General features: G+C 50.1%; 1 protein-coding gene across 1 annotated transcript in view; it reads right to left on the minus strand.

The window, feature by feature from the left end:
• TRAF3IP1 (TRAF3 interacting protein 1) overlaps positions 1-21,619 on the minus strand; it is a gene marked incomplete at both ends in the record, with an annotated part of 54,129 nt that overhangs the window by 30,970 nt on the left and 1,540 nt on the right. The window contains 8 exons of the mRNA XM_080720081.1: positions 1,897-1,992; positions 3,229-3,330; positions 6,250-6,325; positions 7,462-7,533; positions 10,747-11,163; positions 11,240-11,383; positions 17,221-17,382; positions 19,043-19,111. Of these exons, the coding sequence (XP_080576207.1) occupies positions 1,897-1,992; positions 3,229-3,330; positions 6,250-6,325; positions 7,462-7,533; positions 10,747-11,163; positions 11,240-11,383; positions 17,221-17,382; positions 19,043-19,111 (1,138 nt within the window). The remainder of the gene's footprint in view (positions 1-1,896; positions 1,993-3,228; positions 3,331-6,249; positions 6,326-7,461; positions 7,534-10,746; positions 11,164-11,239; positions 11,384-17,220; positions 17,383-19,042; positions 19,112-21,619) is intronic.

Below are 21,619 nucleotides of genomic sequence, written 5' to 3' on the forward strand. Positions count from 1 at the left end.
GAAAACTTGAGATTCTCACAAACTGCAAAGAAAACAAGGCACATCACACAGCTTTCCTTCTAACACGGAGCGCCAGAAGAAGCCATCCACCTCCAAAAAAGAAATGGAGAGGTCCTACTGAAGCCCTCAACCTCCCAGAAAAACAAGATGGTAACAATAAAACCCAGGGGTTCTGCCGACAGCCCCAGACAGCAGCTGGGCCCAGGCCGTGGCACAGCCTCTCGGGGTCTGATCCGCAGAACCGCACAGCTGTAGGAGGGGGTGGGGATGGAGACAGGGAGACCCCCGAGGAAGCAGGGCATTCTACCTCAGGGCTACACCTCCAGCCTCCAGGACTGAGCGAGCCCGGGGCATTCTACCTCAGGGCTACACCGCCAGCCTCTAGGACTCAGCGAGCCAGAGGCATTCTACCTCAGGGCTACACCGCCAGCCTCTAGGACCGAGCGAGCCCGGGGCATTCTACCTCAGGGCTACACTGCCAGCCTCTAGGACCGAGCGAGCCCGGGGCATTCTACCTCAGGGCTACACTGCCAGCCTCTAGGACTGAGCGTGCCCAGGGCATTCTACCTCAGGGCCACACCACCAGTTCTCTAGGACTCAGCGAGCCCGGGGCATTCTACCTCAGGGCTACACTGCCAGCCTCTGGGACTGAGTGAGCCTGAGGCATTCTACTTCAGGGCCACACCGCCAGCCTCTAGGACTCAGCGAGCCCGGGGCATTCTACCTTAGGGTTACACCACCAGCTCTCTAGAACTGAGTGAGCCAGGGCATTCTACCTCAGGGCTACTCCGCCAGCTCTCTAGGACCCAGCGTGCCCAGGGCATTCTAACTCAGGGCTACACCGCCAGCTCTATTTTGTTTTTGTTTGAAAACAGAGTCTTGCTAGGTAGATGCAAGTCTTGCTACTTGCAGAGGCTGCCCTTGAACCTGCAATCCCCGTCTCAGCCTCCCAAGTACTGGAATACAAGTGTTCACCACCACTCCCTTTCCAGCTTTGACCACCGCCCACTTCCCTCACCTGCAGCTCAGGATTACAGTGCATCTGACCATTTCCCACTCCAGGAGCCTGCTGGTATAAAAGGCTCTACCAAAATAAAATACCCTATCACAAGATGGAGCTGAACTGTGGCCCGTGGAGGAAGAGCTGTTTTCATCAGTAAGAAAGTACTCTGCGGCAGCTCAGAGACCCTTTACTCCATCCTCCATACTGCAGAAGGCCTGGGCAATCCACACACAGTGCCCCACCTGGAAAGCAGCCGTGGGCCTGGGCACCGCACCTGCTACACGAACGGGGCAGAATGCTCTCGGGCACCCTGCCCAGAGATGCGACCTCCCCAGGGGAAACGCCTATTGTCACCATAGCTATGTGTTCAAAATGTTTAAAATTCTGATCTTCTCCTCCAGTCAAAATTCATATGGTTTTTTCTTGAATGCAACTCAGGAATTCTATTATTTCTGAAGAACTGGACCCAAAGTCATAGAAGACTGCAGTGACGAATATTTAATTGAGGATCGTCCTGGTGAACCACAGCACATGTCAGCCCTCGCCATAAATGGGCAAGTGCCAATGTGCCGTAAGCATGCTTTTTAAGTCTCTTGTGCAGAAATTTTAATAGCAGAGCAGGATGAAGATATGAAAAATTCCAACAGCAAGATTAAGAAAGCATTTTGATTTATATGCAAAAGTTAACTTCTAGGTAAAAAAGACATATAAAGATCAACTTAAAGCTGAGTTAATACACGCGACACACAACACAGCAGATCACTTCTGATCTTCCGTACATGGTGAAGAAATCTTAAAGTGGTTAGAATAAAAAGTAATTTACAACTACACTGAGATGTAAATATTTCACATCAGACTAATGAGTAATTTAAGCTGAAGAATATTTTTCTTACCTATTTCTGAAGTTGCAGTTTCCTGATCTGGCTCATTATTTGATCCAGACACTATGGAGTCTAAAATCTTAGCTGAAATATTATCCTCCTTCCTTCCTGACATAAAATAGTTGACAACAGATTAAAATATGGTAAGGTTTGTGTTTTTGGTTGTTTTAGTTGGGATTTATGGGGTCTAGGCCAAGGCACCCTCAAACTGTCTTGTCGCTCAGTGGTCAGCTCTCACCCCCCAGAAGGCGGGACGAGACGCCCCGCCCCAGCATGCCCTCCCTGGCACGCAGGACGCCACCTCCATATCGCCCTCCCACTCACTGTCCTTCTGTCTCCGTCGCTGGATGCCCCCCTTTCCTCTCCCCACCCACGAGTACTGGCCAGCACCCTCCCTGCCACACACACCCTGGATTTGTGACCCCGAGAAGGCTGTGGCTGTAAACATCACCAAGGTCACTCAAGCCCTGCTTGGGCTCTGGTTTCTACAACTCTCGCAGATCACAGGTCTACGCAGTCTGCAGTCACATGCACCGTTACCCGAGTACTTCCCACACAGCTCAGACTTGGCGTGTCCCCAACAGCGCCCCTGGCACTGCCACCAGCCGCCGGCTTTTCCCAAGCCTTCCATTTCAGGAAGCAGCACTGCCGGTGCCCACACCCCTAAATGGTCTTCTCTTTGACTCCACTCCTTCCTAGCAAGTGGCATCCAACCCATCAGCACAGCCGTCCTCTCTGCTGCCACAGACCCTAAACTCCATCTGCGCTCACCTCGGACACTCGGTCCAAACCATCTCCACTCTCACCAGACGCCCTCTGTCCTCTGCTCGGGCCCTCCAACTTTAAAAGGAGGTCCTCTGAAAACACAAACCAAGTCTCACTTCTACCCTGCTTAAAACCACCCAAGGCCCCTGCTCGCACTCCTGCAGAACACACGGCTGGCTGACGAGGCCTGGCCAGGGCCCGCCTTCTCTCGTCCTGGCCACCGCCAGTGTCCTGCCACGCACACAGCAAGCCTGTCCCCGCTCAGCATCTGTCCGTGATCCCTGGACTCCTACAGGCCCTGCTCCCAGCTCAGGGAGGCCTCCCTGCACCGCACCCTGCTTTTCTTGGTGACTAACATGAATGGGTATGTCCCTCTGCTCTCTTTATAACTACAGATGTCTACAGAGGAAAGAAAGGAAGGCCCAACTGGGGACTCCTCGTCGGACTCACTCAGGGCAGGACACCCTCGGCAGGCCGGGAGAGCCCTGCAGCGCGCCCGCCCGCCCTCGGCTCCAGGAGCCATCCCCGGGAGGTGCGGTCCCAGGGAGCGAAGGCCTGGCGGCGGCTCACTGTTCTTACCAAGCAGCTTCACGGCTTCCTCCTTCTTAGCTTTACTGGAGGAAGAGTTATGTTCTTTTTCAGGGAAAAGGCTATTTTCAGTGGCTCTAGAGTCCCTTCTTCCTGACATGAAATTGCACAACACAAATGGTTATTAAACTTAATTTGCAGCACTGCATAATTACTAAATGAATGAAATTAAAATGTACTACTCAGTTATCGGGTGTCATCACCACTACATATAGTAAGTAAAAATGACCAGATTCTTTGTAGAATGTCTTGGGGTTCTGTGGGAACTGCAGAACAGCCTCAGCAGTCTCTGTGTGTCTACGGACATGGAGCCCCACACTGCAGTGGGCGCAAGGCTCACCCCTCCGCGGAGCATAGAAGTCCTGCATCTTGACCCCCGGGACTGGACGTCTGCCCAAAGGCCGACCCACTGAGGCAAGGCGGAATGTTCGGGCAGAGGGCAGCTGGGCTGGGGAGGACCGGGTTAGGCCAGTGCCCAGTGAGCAGTATGGAAGGCCAGAGCCACCCAGCTGCTGACGCCTCGGTGAGGCCTACTGTCATGGCGTGCAAGGGCTGACACAAAGCCTCCCAAAGAGCATAGCAGGAGACCTACAGCAGGCGGCCACAGCGAATGCAGCAAAACCCCGAGGGAAGATAACGATCCAACCGGCTGTCTACTTAGCAACCCGAGAGGATCAGGAGACCCAGCAACAAGCCTGGCTTTAAGATGCTGGTTCACAAGCCAACAAAACCACCTAGAGCGATTAAGAAGCTCTGAGGGAAAAGAAGAGCTCTGCACACGGCGCGAGCCGCAGGCCATGGTGTCCCAGCTAACGCACGGCCGCCAGGGCCCAGGCCAGGCGCCTCCAACTCCAGCCCCGCCTTCGCGAGTTGACCAAGAAACTGTGACATCTGAGAAGTGGCTGTGCTATGGGGGACTGGGATTCTTGAAGAACAAGCAAATGAAATGGCTTGAAACTCTTTTGGAAAAAAGAAAAAGTGGAAGTAAAAAAAAAAAAGAGCAAAGAACAGAAGCTCCTTGGCCTCGTCAAAAGGCGCAGCAGAGTGGGAGGGCAGGCGGCAGCGAGCCCGGTGCCGGGGCAGCTGAGGAACGGCGCTTTTCCTTTTGGGCAGCAGGAGGCTGGGAATTGAACCTAGAGGCGTCCTACCTCCAAGTTATACCCCAGCCCAATTTTATTATTTGAAAACAGGGTCTCACTGAGTTGCGGAGGCCTCGCTGAGTCGCTGAGGCTGGCTTCACACCTGTGATCCTCCTGTCTCAGCCTCCCAAGCACTGAGATTACAGGCATGCGCTACCACACCCAGCTTGCTGGCAAGTAATTCTGCCTGGCAAAATAAAGAAATTGAGTCTCACCTTACACAGTGAATTAAAAGATTAAATATAAAAATGTGATAAAACACAAATTTTCATGCCTCAGATCTCTGTACAAGTTATTAAAAGATTCAAGTACATAAAAATTAAACACTGAGGCTCAGGCAAATCAGAAACCAAACCAAAAAATTAGTAGAGAGGAGCTGAAAACATATAAGAAACACACACGTATTCTTTATTCTTTATTTTGAAACAAGGTCTCACTGAGTTGCCCAGGGCCTCACTAAGTAGCTGAGGCTGTCTGTGAACCGTGATCCTCCAGTTTCAGCCTCCTGAATGCTGGGATTACAGCGTGCGCCACCACGCCCGGCCCACACACTTATTTTAAAATTACCATCGGGTAAGGGCTAACTGGGTGATGTGCGCATGTATGGCTCCACAAGTCTTTTATCCAATTAAGATGTATGACTACAATGCACCAATAAAAAAAAAAAGAAAGTTGGCGATATCCTTAATAATCAGAATGCACGTAAAAGACTGCAAGCAGGCAGTGAGGAATGAGCCGGCCAGAGAGCAGGCAAGTCAAGACACTGGTACAACTGCCAACGCACGTGAGAAGGTACGCTTCACTAGGAACCAAACTGCCTGGCTTTGGTCTAGAAACCTCAACAAGCCGCTGGTGAAGGTTGGGGCAGACAGCGGGGAGTTGAGTCCTGTGGCTAAAACCCTCGGCCCGCGTGGCCAGTGAGCGCTACACAAGGACGTCACTGCGGCATCACGGACTGTGGTGAAGGAGCAGTGACCACGCGCCTAACTGCTGGGCGGAGAATTCCACCTGCCACCTTCGTGCTACATTTCTTTAACTTACACCATTTAGCAAAGGGCTGATTTTCCAGAAACTACTCCTGCTCACTCGGAGCAACTTCACACTTCAATGCAGAAAAGCCTCGGCCCCGTGTGGGGTGCCCACCCGGAACCCCAGTACTCGGGAGGCCTGGAGGAGGATGACAGGTTTGCGGCCAGCCTCAGCAACTTAGTGAGGCCCCCACAACTTAGTGAGACCCTATTTCAAGATTACAAAATAAAACAGGGCCAGGGGTGTAGCTTAGAGATAAAATGTCCCTGGGTACAATCCCCAGAACTACACACCCAAAAGAGTAAGCCCTGTGCTGGCAGCTCCAACCAGCACCTCCTGGCATCGCCAGCCTCGCTGGGCCCATCCACCAGTCTGCTGTCAGGCGGGTCTGCCCCCAGGCAAGCCCCACCCAGGCCTGGGCGTGAGCTCTGCGTTGAGCCTGATTCCCGTGATGACAGCTTCTGCTGCTCTTAAACACATCCACATCTCTGCCTCTATGCGCTTTAGGTCCAGCCTACATCCAGATTAAATTTAGTCTACCAATGTGAAGACAAGAGCTAACGAAATGTAGGTGATTTAACAAACACTCTGGAAAAGGCAAATTCCACACATGCTTTAGATCCCAACACAGAGCTGCAGCAAAAGGGGGCTACCCTGCCCTGGGGGCACGAGCGCACACACGTGCACACGCTTTCGCGTGTGTGTAAAAGCCACAGATCTTCACCAAAGCTCTGCAGTCTGTTCACCCCCAGACAGAAAGGCCTGCGCTCCAGTCACTGGCGCGCTGCGCTGCGGGACGCGCGGTCACGGCAAGCGGCGAGCGTCCCGCCAGCCGGCGCCCTACCTTCCGCGGCGTTTTTGGATCGTCGTTTTGATGCTTTCGATGTCGATGACCTGGACGCTGTCGTGGAAACCTCAGCCTTCAAAAGAGAACAACAAGTTAACCGGTGCATCACCCGGCAGTACCATTAGCAGGTCCAGCTGTCAGGCTCGGCTGAGGGAAGCACGAGCGCGGGACAGCTGCGCCCACAGGCTTCTTATCTTCTTCATTTTTTTCTGGCACTAGGGTCAAACCCAGGAGCATTCTACCTCCAACCTGCACCCCACTGGCCTCACACCTGCCATCCTCCTGCCTCCGTCCAGCCACCCAGAGGCTCAAAGGGGCCCTCATACAGCCCAGTGCTCTAAGTCTTTGTACAGCTCTCAGTAGGTCAGCAATCTGCTGACCACTCGTGCTTGGAGGAATGCTTCCCAGGGGACGTGCTGATGAGGACGCGACCTTTTATATACAGTATAATTACTGCTGAACAACTGGGCCAGGTTCTCAGAAAACTGCAGTTCATAGTTAGGCATCTTCTCACCGGGCCAGTACCCTAGCGTCACCCCGCGACATCAGCTCGGGAGCGCTCTCCCATGTGGAGTCCGCCTGGCTGAGCTGCTGTGACAGGGACACTTCTACACCTCACTACTCAACGTGTCAGTGCACAATGCTAGTGTGGGAGTGTACACCCCGTGTCTCGACGGCAGACAAGCTGGAGAGCCCCCCCCCCGGCTGGCACAAGCCAGGCTCCCGCATTCCCCTGGGCAGCGCGGGGCAGCTCCGCCTGCCCCAGGATGCCCGTCCCCTACTGACAACCCTTGGCAGCCTGAAGCCTTCAAAGGCCCCGCTGCTTGGGAAAGTCTCGCAGGTGTCCTCCACAGGACGAGGACCACAGGAGCCCACACAGCCCAGCAGGGCTCAGCGGGGACCCTGGCTCCCTCCTTTTCCCATCAGTCTAGGGATTTAATTCCCCCGATACACCCTGAGTGTCTCTTCCCTCCACCACCTCCCCCAGGTGACCACCCTCCCCTCACCACACGTCACACTCATCAAAGGGCAATGGACCCAGAGTGTCCCCAAACACCCCACCTGTGGTGCCAGGGGGAGAGCTGCTGCCATCGCTACTTTTACAAGAAAACAGAGGCCGAGGCGTGCCATGTAAGCCCGAGCCGTGTTCTCCTCCCAGCCCAGGCGCCCATTCAACTGCCGGTGTACTCTTAAAACTCTAAGGTTTACCTCTGTTTCCGCTTTGCAGTCTTTAAGAGATCCTTCTGACAACTTTTTAGACACCTCTCCTGCACTTGCTGACTACAAAAAAGAAAGATTATTTTTCTTCAAACTTTGGAATTATTCAAATCTGTAACAACTACAAATCCATCAAAATCTGGTACATAATGCCGACCCCAGACAGGTGAGGCGAACACAGCCCGCCCGCCTCGCGGGGACAGGGGACACCACTCCCTGCACCAGGACCACGTCCAGGAAACGCGTCCCAGGGGGCCGGCCCGAGGTGGGGTGCAGTGACCGTGACCTCCAGCGTACAATGGCGCTGCTTGCAGGGGCAGCGGTAGGACAGGCAAAGAATGCTGACTTCAGGAGGAAAACGGCCTCATAAGCACAGAATACTAGAAACACCGTCCCCTGAAAGCAGTGCTCTGAAGGATGAGGCTCAACGTGAGCAGGACAGACTGTCACCAGGAGACGCCCAAGGACAGCGTCCAGGATCTCGACAAGGACCGCACTACGCAAAGGACGGGAGCCAGAAGCAGCACGTGCCGCCCACCTCGCCACCCGCGGCTGGGCCCCTGGGGCCACCGGGCCTTGGCCTGCTCCCCCTGCAGTCACTTCCCCTCACAGAGCAGCTGAAGAACACCTCGCCACGCTCTCTCCTGCCCAGGAGTGAAAGGGGGGGGGCAGGGGCGTGGCCAGGGGGTGGAGCAACTACGGCTGGGCAGAACTTGTCTGGACCTCCCACCAAGGTCCAGCCTTCTGGGGCTGATTTTACAATCCCTGGAAAAAGAAGGTTCTAGCCAGGCGTGGTGGCGCACACTTGTCATCCCAGCCTTTGGGAGGCAGAAACCAGGGAATCGCAGTTGGCGGACAGCCTCAGCTACTTAGCAAGACCCTTCGCAACTCAATGAGAGCCTGTTTCAAAAAATAAAGACTAAAAGGGACTGGGGGTGTAGCTCGGAGGTGCAATGCCCCTGGGTTCCATCCCCGGGGGTTCTTTGGGAGTGTCTCATGGCAGGTAGACCTTGCTGCTGCTCCCCAGCCCCACACAGACCGATAACGACACCCCAGCTTCCCAAGAGAGGAGCTGAAGAGCCACCAGGAAGACCTAAGAAAATCTGACTTCACGTCAGTGTCTCAAATCTTTCTAAACAAACCATCACCCACATTTGGTTCTCATACCAAGTATCAGCCTGCAAATATTTCTTTTTGCATCTGTCCTTCTCTCTATTTAAACAACTAGTCACGGCATGGCAGCCTCAAGAACACCGTGTGGGGACACGCAATCTGGAGGCCTGGGAACTGAGGAAGAGCCTCGCTCAGAGCCACCTTGTACACGGCTACGCACGAGCGTGTGGGACCCTGACAAAACTCAAATCAACCTACCATGCTTTTCCTTGGACCACAAAAAGAGGCAAAGATGGATGGAAAATGTCTCTGTGATCTCCAAAACTCACTCCTGGGGGAACCCAGGCATCTATGACGTAGACCACGGGGTGCGTGACTCAGGCCCGGCGTGGGAGGGGAAGATGTTTAGCAGTAAAATCCCAAAGTTCCCAATCCACTAGACTCAGTGACTAAGAGAACCACAACAGCCTTTGGGACAGGCACCCCTTCCCACTGTGACAGGCAGATCTCAAAGTGGGCTCACATGACTCCACAAAAAGACGGGTTTACAGGCGTCCAGCGAGGCCGGCCCTGCGTGGCCCGCTCCCTTCTGCACGGTCAGGTCCTTGCTGCAGTGCTCGGGGGCAGGTGGCTGTAACAGAGCAAAGGACTGGCAGCCAGCCCGGCCTTACCCCTCACCACCCCGCCACAGCACTGGGGCAAAGCTGCTACCAATCCAGACCTCGGCCTCACTCCGGCTGGGACCCAGGACTGCCAGTCTGCCCAAGCCCATGAGAAGGGCATCTGGAACACCAGCCCAGTGTTGGACGGGTCCAAAAGCAACAGTTACTCTGGAAAACATAGTTTGAAACCAAAAGAATTTCCTGGCCAACCCTAAAATTACCTGAGAATTTCATTCAACAAGAACTACAGTAAACTGAAGTCTTACTGAAAATTATCTCTACTCCTCAATAAACTTACTAAACAGACGGTCCGTGCTCTGGGACGACACATAAAACTGACACGGCCTGGAAACCCCAATTACACTGTCGGGAGATGCGACTCCGGGTCTCCAGAGAAGCGCCCAATGCAAGTGCGCACAGGACCCCCAGGGAGAGCGGGAAGCTGAACTCTGAGCAAGGTGGCCGCAGGCGACTGGGGCGGAGCGCTCAGGCCCTGCAAACCCTGGGACCAACTCCACCACCCACTGCTCGGCCCCCACCGGAGGCCTCGTAAACCACTACCCATCGACCAGCTCCATCCAGGCCTTGAAGATCTGAGCAGCAATCCCCTGCCTGCAGTCTCAATTCATCCCTTCACCACGTACTTATGTAGACCTACTGCGCGCCAGACACACCAGCACGCCCAGGATTCAAGAGTGAGGGCCCAGGCCACTGGTCCAGCATCCACTCTCACGGGAGAACAGGGGAACTGGAGCCGGGCGCGGTGGCGCACGCTTGTCATCCCAGCACTCGGGAGGCTGAGACAGGATGGCAGGTTTGCGGCCAGCCTCAGCTACTTGTGAGTCCTCTGCAACTTAGTGACACCCTGTTCCAAAATAGAGAATAAAAACTGAGAATAAAAACTAGAAGGGCATGTAACTCAGAGGAGAATGGCCCTGGGCTCAATCCTGGGTAACAACAAAAGAAAAGTTTGCCCACAATAAAAAAAAATGGACTGAGTCACAGGTGGAGCGTCTCTGGGTTCCATCCCAGACCCACAAAAAAGAAAAACATACATGGGAACTGATGGCGAGAGCTCACTGAGCAACGCCGTCATAGGTGACTGAACACCAGACTATTAATGACAAGACAACCGGGCGTGGCGCACGCTTGCAATCCCAGCATTCGGGAGGCTGAGGCAGGAGGAGCGCGGTTCGCGGACAGCCTCAGCTACTTAGTGAGGCCTTTCACACATCAGTGAGACCCTGTTTCAAAATAAAGAATAAGAAAAATTGGGCAGGGGGGTGTAGCTCGGAGGTCAAATGCCCCCGGGTTCCATCCCCAGACCCGCAAAAAAAATAAAAAATAAAGATTCAAGATAAACATAAATGCCCAGCCAGACTGTTCTCTCTCTGGGCTGCCACTACTGCCATAACTTTAAATTGGCACAAAAGAAAACCAGCTTCCCAATCACATTACAAGAAAGAAAATGCTTCCAAGGCCCCGCGCCCCCAGGCCGCACCTTCTTCTCCAGCTTCTCCTGCTCTCTGCTCCGCTCGCGGTCGGGGTCCCTCGAGTGCTCCCCGTTCTTCACCCTGCGGCGCTCCCTGTCCTTCCCCTTGTCGCGGTCGCGCTCTCGGTCCCGGTCCCTGGGCCTCTCTCTCTCCCGCCCCCCCTCGCTCTTCCTCTCGCGCTCCCGCTCTGCGTCCCGGTCCCGGGCGCCTCGCTCCCGCTCCTGCTTGGCCTTGCTCCTGGTTTTGTCTCTCTCCCCATCGCGGCACTTGTCCCTCTCAGGATCCTTATGCCGGTCTCTGTCGTTGTCCTTCGTCTTCTCCTTGTCCCTGTCCTTTTCTCTTGGTTTGCTTTCTTCTTTCAATTCTTCTTTCTGTTTTTGCTCTCTGCTTGTACTCCTCTCCTTTATTTCAGAGTTTCTTCTATCCTATGGAGAGAAAAAAAATTTTATCTACATACAAAAACACTATTTCATCTTCCAAGCTGTGCAGCTGGCAGCCCACCTCTTTGTCTTTGTGGGTTCTGGACTCTTCCTCCCTCACGGCCTTATTGTCCGACTCGTGAGCTCTCACGGCCCGTGAGGCCCGGCCTCTCCCGTCGCCCTTCTCTCCGGCCAACACCCTCTTCACCGCGTCCTCACTGGAGAGCTTGGTGCCCAGATGAAACACAGGAAACGAGACACAAGGGAAAATGAGACCTCACACGGAGGGGAGGCGACGGCGGCATTACAGAGCGCTCACTCAACAAATGTGCTGTCTACCAATGAAAACTAAAAAATAAAGCTTGAAGGGTTTTTTTGTGTATGTGTGGTACTGGGGATGGAACCCAGGGGCATTCTACCTTCAAGCTACACCCCCCATCTCCATTTTTATTATTTATTTTGGAACAGGGCCTCACTGAGTTGCAGAGGGCCTCACTAAGTAGCTGAGGCTGGCCACGAACCACAATCCTCCTGTCTCAGCCTCCCAAATACTAGGATTACAAGTGTGGACCACCATGCACGGCTACAGTATTTTTAAAAATATTATTAGCACAGATAAAACATAGCATCTCTTGATAACCATTACTAGTTGAGGCTGCCCAAGCTGATGAATCCTGGCTTAATTCTATCCAAACTCTCACATGTGTGGCTCAAGAACAGTAAAGTTGACCCATGCAACTCTACAAGTGCCCTATACTTCTTTTTAAAAAATTTATTTATTTGATGTGATGCTGGGGATTGAACAGATGTTAGCCACCACACCCAGCTTTCCCTTCTAAGGAATCAAAGAATTCCATCTGATAGGGTCTTAAGATATGATCTAACCACCGCACGGCAGTTAGGATAGCTGCTACAAAATAATAAGCGTTGGTGAAGATGAGCAAAAATTTGAACCTTTGAACACTGTTGGAGGGAATGTGAAATGGTCTGCTACTCTAGAAAACTGTGTTGGCCAGGCATAGCAGCACACACTTGTAATCCTAGCATCTGGGAGGCTGAGACAGGAGGATCATGGGTTTGAAGACAGTCTCCACAACTTAGTGAGGCTTCTGCAACTTAGTGAGACCTCGTTTCAAAACAGAGAATAAAAATTAGGGCTGGGGGTATAGCTAGGAGGTAAAATGCTCCTAGGTTAATCCTCAGTAATGCAAAAAAAAGGCGGGCATGGTGGTGTACACTTGTAATCCAAGCGTTTGGGAGGCTGAGACAAAAGGATCGTGGTTTGAGGACAGCCTCAGCTATTTAGTGAGGCCCTTTGCAACTCAGTGAGATTCTGTTTCAAAAATAAAGAATCAAGCCGGGTATGGTGGCACACGCTTGTAATCCAGTACTTGGGAGGCTGAGAAAGGAGGATTGCACAGGTTCAAAGCCAACCTCAGCTACTTAGTGAGGCCCTCTGCAACTTAGTGAGACTCTGTTTCAAAATAAGAATAAAAAATAGGGCAGGAGGTATAGCTCGGAGGTCGAATGTCCCAGGGTTCTATCCCCAGACCCGCAAAAAAAAATTAAATAAAATTAAATAAAGAATCAAAAATAGGGCTGGGGGTGGAGCTCAGAGGTAGAATGCCCCTGGGTTCCATCCCCAGTACTGCAAAAAAAAAAAAAAAAAAAAAGAGAACAACATGTTACTTCCTCACAAATTAGACACAGAATGATCACATGATCCATCAATTCCCTTTCTGGGTTTATACCCAAGAGAACTGATAACTGATCTTGAAGAGATACATCCAGCAGTCGTGGTGGCACATGCCTGGAATCCTAGTACTTGAGAGAATCACAGGTTTGAGGCTAGTCTCAACAACTTAGTGAGACCCTTTTTTTTTTTTTTTTTTTTTTTTTGGTGGTACTGGGGTTCCTGGAAGCCCTTCTACCTCTGGGCTACACTCCCAGAACTATTTTTTATATTTTTATTTGGAAACAGGATCTCTTAAGCCAGCGCGGCTGGCTTTGAACCTGCGCGATCCTCCTGTCTCCGCCTCCCAAACGCGGGGTTTACAAGTGGGTGCCACCACACCCGGCTGAGAACCTTTTTCAAAATAAAAAATAAAATAGGGCTGGGAATGTACCTCAGAGGCGGAATGCTGCTGGGTTCTATCCCTAGTGCCGAAGCAGCAGCAGCATTAGCATGGGTCACTCCACACAAGGGAATGCTGTTAACCCCCAGGTAGAGGCAATTCTGACCCGCACTGCAACATGGGTAAGCCACTCTACTCTTGCAATGAGCCAGACACAAAAGGACAAACCGCCAGCTACACAGGCTCGCCAGGGAGTCAGACTCAGAGACAGAAAGAGGACAGGGGTCACCAAGGCTGGGGAGGGAGGGAGCCAATGTCTAACGGGTACAGAATCTGTTTTGCAAGATGAAATCAGCTGTGGCATTGGATGTGGTGACAGCTACACAATGTTATGAATACCTCTAAAGAGTACACTTTAAAATGATCAGCGTGGCCGGGCGTGGTGGAACACGCTTGTAATCCCAGCATTCAGGAGGCTGAGATGGGAGGATGGTGGTTCTTTGACAGCCTCAGCTTAGTGAGGCCATCCGTAACTTAGTAAGACACTGTTTCAAAATAAAGAATAAAGACACTTTCGGGAAGATGGCAACCTCGAAAAGCAGCATTTATGAGTCCTGCTAACACTCAATCTCTAGCGCCACAAAACCAGTGCTTTTAATAGCCAGAAAACACTATCAGCAGAGAAATTAAAAAAATGTAAACACGAGGGACAGAGAAAAAGAAGACTAGAAGAACAACCAGAGACCAGAAAAGAAACCAGCCTGCATTGCGGAGCCGCACGGGCACCACCATGCCTCATAGCACCAGGCTCCAGAGAGGAAAGGCAAACGAGCTGAAGTGAGCAGCTGCGGATCATTCAGGTGTAATTCAGCAGTTCTTCCAGTGCAAAGAATGTCTAAAACTCCCAGTGGCCAAGCTCATCATGCTTTCCAGGGACTCAGAACAGAGCTCAAAACCAGAAAGGAAATACATCAGCCTCACGGCCGAGGGCGTAACCGTGGCGCCATATTGCCAGCAGCGGCGGCGGATTCACCATGCTCATGACAGCTCCAGATCAGCACGCACAATAACTGTTAAGTGAAATTGTGGCCCCTACAGGAGAAATCCCAGCACTGCACCCTCAGGGACTTGTGCAGCTTTGATAATCTCCCTGGATCTGAGATTTTGCAGTCCAACCCAGTGAAGGAGTAGTGGTGGCAAAGTTACCACACCCTAGTCGCAGCTCCCCGTGGGAAAATGCCCAGTTCGGCACCCCAACGGTCTCAAGCAGCCTCGACTAACTCCCTGGGTCTGAGACTTTACGATACAACTCAGTAAAAGAATAGTGGAGTCTACGATTATCACAAACTCGAGATCCAGAGCACCCTAAGTGAAGTCGTGGTGACCCGGGGAAGAACCCAGAGAAGGCACAAACTTCTGAAATCATGGGAAAGAGGAACAACAATAGAGCAATGAATGCCCACAACGCCATAATGTCAGAACCTGCTAACACAGAAATTCAGAGATCTCCAGAAGAGCAAATCAGGAATATACTGTAGAAATAATAGAGGACTTTCAAAAAGAATTTAGAGAGTATAAAAGAAATCAAGGATGCAATCATTGAAGTAAAGGCATCAATTCAAACTATACACAATTGATTAGACCACATGGAGAATAGAATCTCGCTCCTAGAAGATGATAATTCCAAAAACGAATGCATAATTTATAACTTAGGAAAAAAAATTAGACAGCACGAATCTGACATTGAAGAAATAATGGGCACATTTCAAGAGAGCTAACCTAAAAATAATCAGAATTGAGGAGGGAAAAGAAGGTGAAACCAAAGGGATCAATAATCTCTTCAAAGAAATAATAACAGAAAATTTTCCAAACATAGAGCAAGAGGTCGATACACAGGTCCAGGAAACTTATAGAACTCCCTTTAGACAGGATCGGAGAAAAGGCTCCCCACACCACATAATTGTCAAAATGACTAATGTGGAAGCCAAGGAGAGAATCTTAAAGGCAACAAAAACAAAGGGCCAAGTGACATTCAGAGGCAAACCAATTAGAATCACTCCAGACTTCCCAAGCCAAGTCATGAGAGCCAGAAGGGTTTGGAGTAACATACTCCAAACTCTGAAAGAAAACAACTTCCAGCCAAAAATTTCCTACCCAGCAAAACTATCTATCAAATTAGATGGGGAAATAAGAAGCTTCCAGGACAAACAGAAACTGAAGGAATTTATGTCTTCAAAACCAGCGCTAGAGAAAATACTCAAAGAGATTAACTACAAAGAAGAAATAGGTAACACACACCAGAACCAGAGAAACAAGATTTTCCATCCAGTAGACAACTAAGCAAAGAAGAATACACAGTATTTCAAACAGAAATAAAATCTTAACATGTTAGGAATTAAAAGTTATCTCTCAATAATCACACTGAATGTAAATGGCCTCAATTCTCCAATAAAAGGACATAAAGTGGCAAAATGGATTAAAAACCAGAATCCATCCATCCATCTGCTGCTTACAAGAAACACACTTTACAAGTAAAGATAGTAACAAACTCAAGGTAAAGGGCTGGAGCAAGGTAATCCATGTTAAGTAGCCATCCTAACAAATGTGAAGTAGTATTTCACTATAGTTTTTATTTGTATTTCCTTAATGATTATATTATGATAAGGATGAGTGATGTTCATATGTTTATTGGTCATAAAAAATCTTTGGAGATTCTCTATTTTAGTCTTTTACTTATTTCTAAATTGTATTGTCTGCTTTTATGTTGCTAATTTTTAGGATTTATATTTGGATTATTAATATACCTTCAGATAGAGAATTTGGAAATATTTTCTCATTCTATCAGTAACTTTTAACTCTGTTTACATTGTCTTTGGATGTACAATGTTTTTCTATTTTTTATAAAGTTTATTTATTCTTTTGTTGCCTATGCCTTGGAATCATATCCAAGAAATCACTGCCAATTTCAGTGTTGTGAAGTTTTATGACCCTGGTTTTCTTCTAATAGTTTATAGTCTTAAGATTTACATTTAGGTCTTTATCTAATTTGAGTTAATATTTGTATATGGTGTTAGGTAAGGGCCCAATTTTATTCTTTTTCATGTAGTTATTATTTTTCAACAATATTTAGTGAAAAGATTAGTTCCTTCACCAAATGTTCTTGGAAACCTTGCCAAAAATAACCTGACCATATATGGAAGGAAAAAAAAAACAAACATATCAAAGGTATTCAGGAAACCAAGCATGGGAAGGAGGGAGGGGGAGAGAAGGGTTAAGGATTGGGTAGGGGCTGATTAGGTGATGTGTGCGTGTATATCTCCACAAGTTTTTTATCCCATTAAGATGTATGACTACAATGCAACAATAAAAATTTATTAAAAAATAAATAAATAACCGGGCGTGGGGGCATACACTTGTAATCCCCGCACTTAGGAGGTGGAGACAGGAGGATCATGCAGGTTCGAAGCCAGCTGCGCTGGCTTAAGAGACCCTGTTTCCAAATAAAAATATAAAATAGGTCTGGAAGTGTTGTCCGGAGGTAGAAGGGCTTCCAGGAACCTCAGTACCACCAAATTAATTAATTAATTAATTAATTAAAAAAAATAGGGCAGAGGGTGTAGCTTGGAGGTCAAATGCCCCTGGATTACAGCCCCAGACCACAAAAACATAATAAAATAAAATGATCAGCATGGTAAACTCTTCTGAGGCTGGCCACGAGCCTGCGATCCTCCTATTTCAGCCTCCCCAGTACTAGGATTACAGGTGTGCACCACAGGCCTGGCTCCCATGGAATATTTCAAGCCCATGGACCCCGTGCGTAGCATGGCCTTATCTGCTTGATCAAGGGTGTAAATGACTCGTCCTGTACCTCTGAGGCCCCAGGGCCAGTGGGGCAGACACACAGCACAGTGGTCAACAGACTGCAGAAAGCCTCCTGAGATTCCGCCTGCTCCCTCAGCGCCCCCTCCGGCTGCCGCGCTGTGAGTACCTTGTTTATGCAGCACTTGCCGAGGAGCTGAAGAAGCTCGTTGGTTCTCTCGGGCTCGTGCCCCGCCACGATGCGGGCTGGTTTTGCAGACAAGGGCTCTCCTGAAACCATCATGACCACATCTATGGCCTTCTGTAGGAAGCTAATTTTTGCATCTTTATCCTGAAATGTTTTCATTTAAAATACATATATTAAAATACTTCAAACAAGTTTGTATAGCCCTTAGTATGTCCAATAGGTATGGGATAGTTCTTTATGTAAAAAGCTGTTTTTACTTTTTTTTTTTTTGCAGTTCTGGGGATGGAACCTAGAGGCAATCAACCTCCGAGCTATACCCTCTGCTCTATTTTTTATTCTTTATTTTAAAATGTTCTCACTAAGTTGCAGAGGGCCTCACTAAGTAGCTGAGACTGTCTGCGAACCGTGATCCTCCAGTATCAGCCTCCCGAATGCTGGGATTACAAGCCGTGCACCACCACGCCTGGCTTTGGGCCTGGTGGCGCACGCTTGTAATCCCCGTGCTTGGGAGGCGGAGACAAGAGGATCGCTCAGGTTCAAAGCCAGCCGTGCTGGCTTAAGAGACCCTGTTTCCAAATTTTAAAAAGTATAAAATAGGTCTGGGAGTGTAGCCTGGAGGTAGAAGGGCTTCCAGGAGCCCCAGTACCACCAAAAAAAAAAAGTCGTTTTTAGATGTATGACAAATTTTTAACACGCAACAAAACAATTCACTAAAGCTTTTAATTTAGTTGATGGGCTAGCAGAGACCTTTGAAATACTAAATCCGTTTCGGTTAGTAAATTTATTATGACATGCAATTGTGACAAATGAAAAAATGCAATGTGAAGAGGCATACACAGTTCACTGTGGGAGCCACTAAGACTTTCCTAAAAGAATACTTCTGACTCAGCCGACTGTCCTTTGCCTAGAGTCAACAAGGTTTGGGGTGATGGAAAGTTCAAAGTAATCAAGGTCTGAGAGAAGATCAGGTGTTGATGGCACAAGGATACTGATTGACCTGCCGTGATGTATGTGCTCAGGTGGTGATGGCACGAGGGTATTGACTGACCTGAAACTGTATAAATACCACAAGAGAAATAAACCCAGGATCGGCCAGTAGAGATATCGACCCGGGAGTGGACTGGCGATCCTTCCATGCTTGAATTAAAATTCTTTGAATTAAATTCTTTCATCCTCACTCCTCTCTTCGGAACCCCGTACTTTTGCCGGCTGGCTCCGGCAGTTCACGAACGAAGTGGCCTTGTCCTCCCATGCACCTCAGGTGAGTGGTACACACCACACACTGCCTGTACACATGCACCTCAGGTGAGTGGTACACACACACACAGCCTGTACACATGCACCTCAGATGAGTGGTACACACACACACAGCCTGTACACATGCACCTCAGGTGAGTGGTACACACACACACAGCCTGTACACATGCACCTCAGGTGAGTGGTACACACACACACAGCCTGTACACATGCACCTCAGGTGAGTGGTACACACACACACAGCCTGTACACATGCACCTCAGGTGAGTGGTACACACACACACAGCCTGTACACATGCACCTCAGGTGAGTGGTACACACACACACAGCCTGTACACATGCACCCTCAGGTGAGTGGTACACACACACACAGCCTGTACACATGCACCCTCAGGTGAGTGGTACACACCACACACAGCCTGTACACATGCACCACACACAGCCTGTACACATGCACCTCAGGTGAGTGGTACACACCACACACAGCCTGTACACAGCCCCGCGCACTGAGGGAGGAATGGGAAGGAGAGCCCGCACCGAAACCCACCTTGACGTTATCTGACTTCATCTCGGCGTCCGTGTAGAGGCCCTTCATGAAACCAGTCATCCTAATCACCTTTGAAAGACAGAGAGACAAGCGGGCGTGGTGACGCATGCTTGTAATCCCCGCGCTTGGGAGGCGGAGACAGGAGGATCGCGCGGGTTCGAAGCCAGCCTCAGCTACTTAGTGAGGCTCTCAGCACCTTAGTGAGACCCTGTTTCTAATAAATATAAAACAGGTCTGGGAGTGTACACCAGGGATAGAAAGCCTCTGGGTTCCACCCCCAGTGCCACCAAAAAAAGAAAAGACAGAGAGAGGCATCACGCACGACTCCTGGCACGACTCCTGGACCCCCTTTTCCAGCCTCACCCACTGGACCCACTCAGCAGCCACCACCGCCCCAACAACTGTGGGCGTCTACTCAGCGTGGGCCTCTGTGCTAGACAGAGCCCGGCCCAGCTGCACAAACCCGCCTGGCTGTGGGCTGAGAAAGACGACAAGCAGAGGCCAAGGAAGGCCACAGCAAGGAAGAGCCGGTGGGGTCCAGGACAGCCTCCCTGAAGAAACAGCCCTAAACAGGGATGGAGGCCCACAGAAGAGCTGGGGGAAGGGCACTTGGGACGCACTCGTCCAGCAAAGAAATCCACTCCAGAGCCAGCGCAAGAGAGCCAAGTCAAGGGAGCTGGGGACGTGGAGGAGGCAGGAGCCTGCAGCCAGAGTGTCCCAGGGCCTGACTGGAGGCCCTCTGCCGCCACGGGAGGCCACAGACTCAGCCAGGGACCCAAGGAGGCCCGACAGCTCTAACTCAGAAGAACCTGGCTGCCCGGCTTTCACCACAGTCCCTCAGACACAGGAGGGAAAGAATCCCACAAGGGAAAGGAGCTGCCCGGCCTGTGAGTCCAAAACCAATCCCAAGGGTCACTTCCCACCGCGTGGGTGCTCCGGGTCTTACCACATATGTCCTCTCCCCACCTGCCGTCTCCTCAGGTAACCTAGGCCCCAGTCACCTAAAACGGCTGGCAGGGCAGCGTTCTCTGTTCTGCCACGCCCAGCCAGGCTCCTGGGGATTCTAAGGCCAGGGCTTTAAAATATGTGATAGGTTACTGTAAAGTCAATATAATGGAGAGCAACAGCATTTTCTAAAAGGTGAAACAGAAAATACAAATGCATGGTATGCAGTAAGGGCACATGTGCCCATGGTGTGTGTCCTGGGACAGCTACAAAGTGAACTGCTGTGAAGCAGGTTTTAAAAAACGATGACCGGCTGGGCGTGGTGGTGCACGCTTGTAATCCCAGCATCCGGGAGGCTGAGACAGGAGGGTCACAGCTGCGGCCAGCCTCGGCTACTCAGTGAGGTCCTTGCAACTGAGTGAGACCCTGTTTCAAAATGAAGAATAAAAAATAGGGCAGGGGGGGCATAGTTCAGAGGTAGAATACTCCTGGGTTTCATCCCCAGTACCATATATATATATATATATATATATATATATATATATATATATATATATATATATATATATATATATATATTAAAAAACAATGTCCAAAAAGACAATTCCACACTGTAACCCTCCTCTAAAATCAAGCTTCAAATATTTCATCCGTATCCAGTGAGCTATTAACTTAGAAGACCTCACTTCACGCCAAACAAGAGCTGTGTTACCAGGGTTTCTTCTTTTGCTTTTTTCTTTTTCGTGTGCGCGTGTGCATGCTCTACCACTGAGCTACACCCTCAAGCTTTTTGATTTTTTAATTTTATTTCTTTTTGCAGTACCGGGGATGAAATCCAGGGGCACTGTACCTCTGAACTACATCCCCAGCCCTATTTTATAGTCTTTTTTATTTTTGAAACAGAGTCTCACTGAGTCGCGAAAGGCCTTGCTAAGTAGCTGAGGCTGTCACCCAAACCGAGGCCCTCTGGTCTCCGCCTCCTAGACGCTGGGATTGCAAGCGTGTGCCACCATGCCTGGCTTATTTATTTATTTTTGTGGTACTGGGGATGAAATCTAGAGGCATTCTACCTCTGAGCTACACCCCCAGCCCTATTTTTTTATTATTTATTTTGAAACAGGGTCTCACTGTGTTGCAAGGGCCTTGCTAAGTAGCTGAGGCTGGCCATAAACCACGATCCTCCAGTCTCTGCCTCCCAAATGCTGGGATTACAAGTGTGCGCCACCACGCCCAGCCCATTCATTTATTTATTCTTTTTTTTTTTTGAGACAGGGTCTTGCCAAGCAAATGAGGTCAGCCTCGAACCTGCAATCATCCTGTCTCGGCCTCCCAAGTACTGGGCTTACAGGCCTGTGGCACATGCCCAGCTCATTTTTGTTTTCTTGAAAGTCAGCTAGAATGCGAAGTATTAAGAACACCCGTATTTAATATTCCTGGGACGTGCTCACCTCTCCCTGGTGATGTTTTCCCAGGATGCTGGCAGTTTAACAAAATGGTGAGCAATGATGGTGAGCGGGGACATTAATGTCACCACGCATGCTGAGCTCGAGGCAGGCAGCAGTTAGGCCGCAGGTAAACGCCAAGGTGGCGACCTGAACTTGCCAGTGGGAACACACAGAACCTTCCTGGGAG

This window comes from Muscardinus avellanarius, assembly GCF_963383645.1.
Source record: "Muscardinus avellanarius genome assembly, chromosome: 2".
NCBI classification, from domain to species: domain Eukaryota; kingdom Metazoa; phylum Chordata; class Mammalia; order Rodentia; family Gliridae; genus Muscardinus; species Muscardinus avellanarius.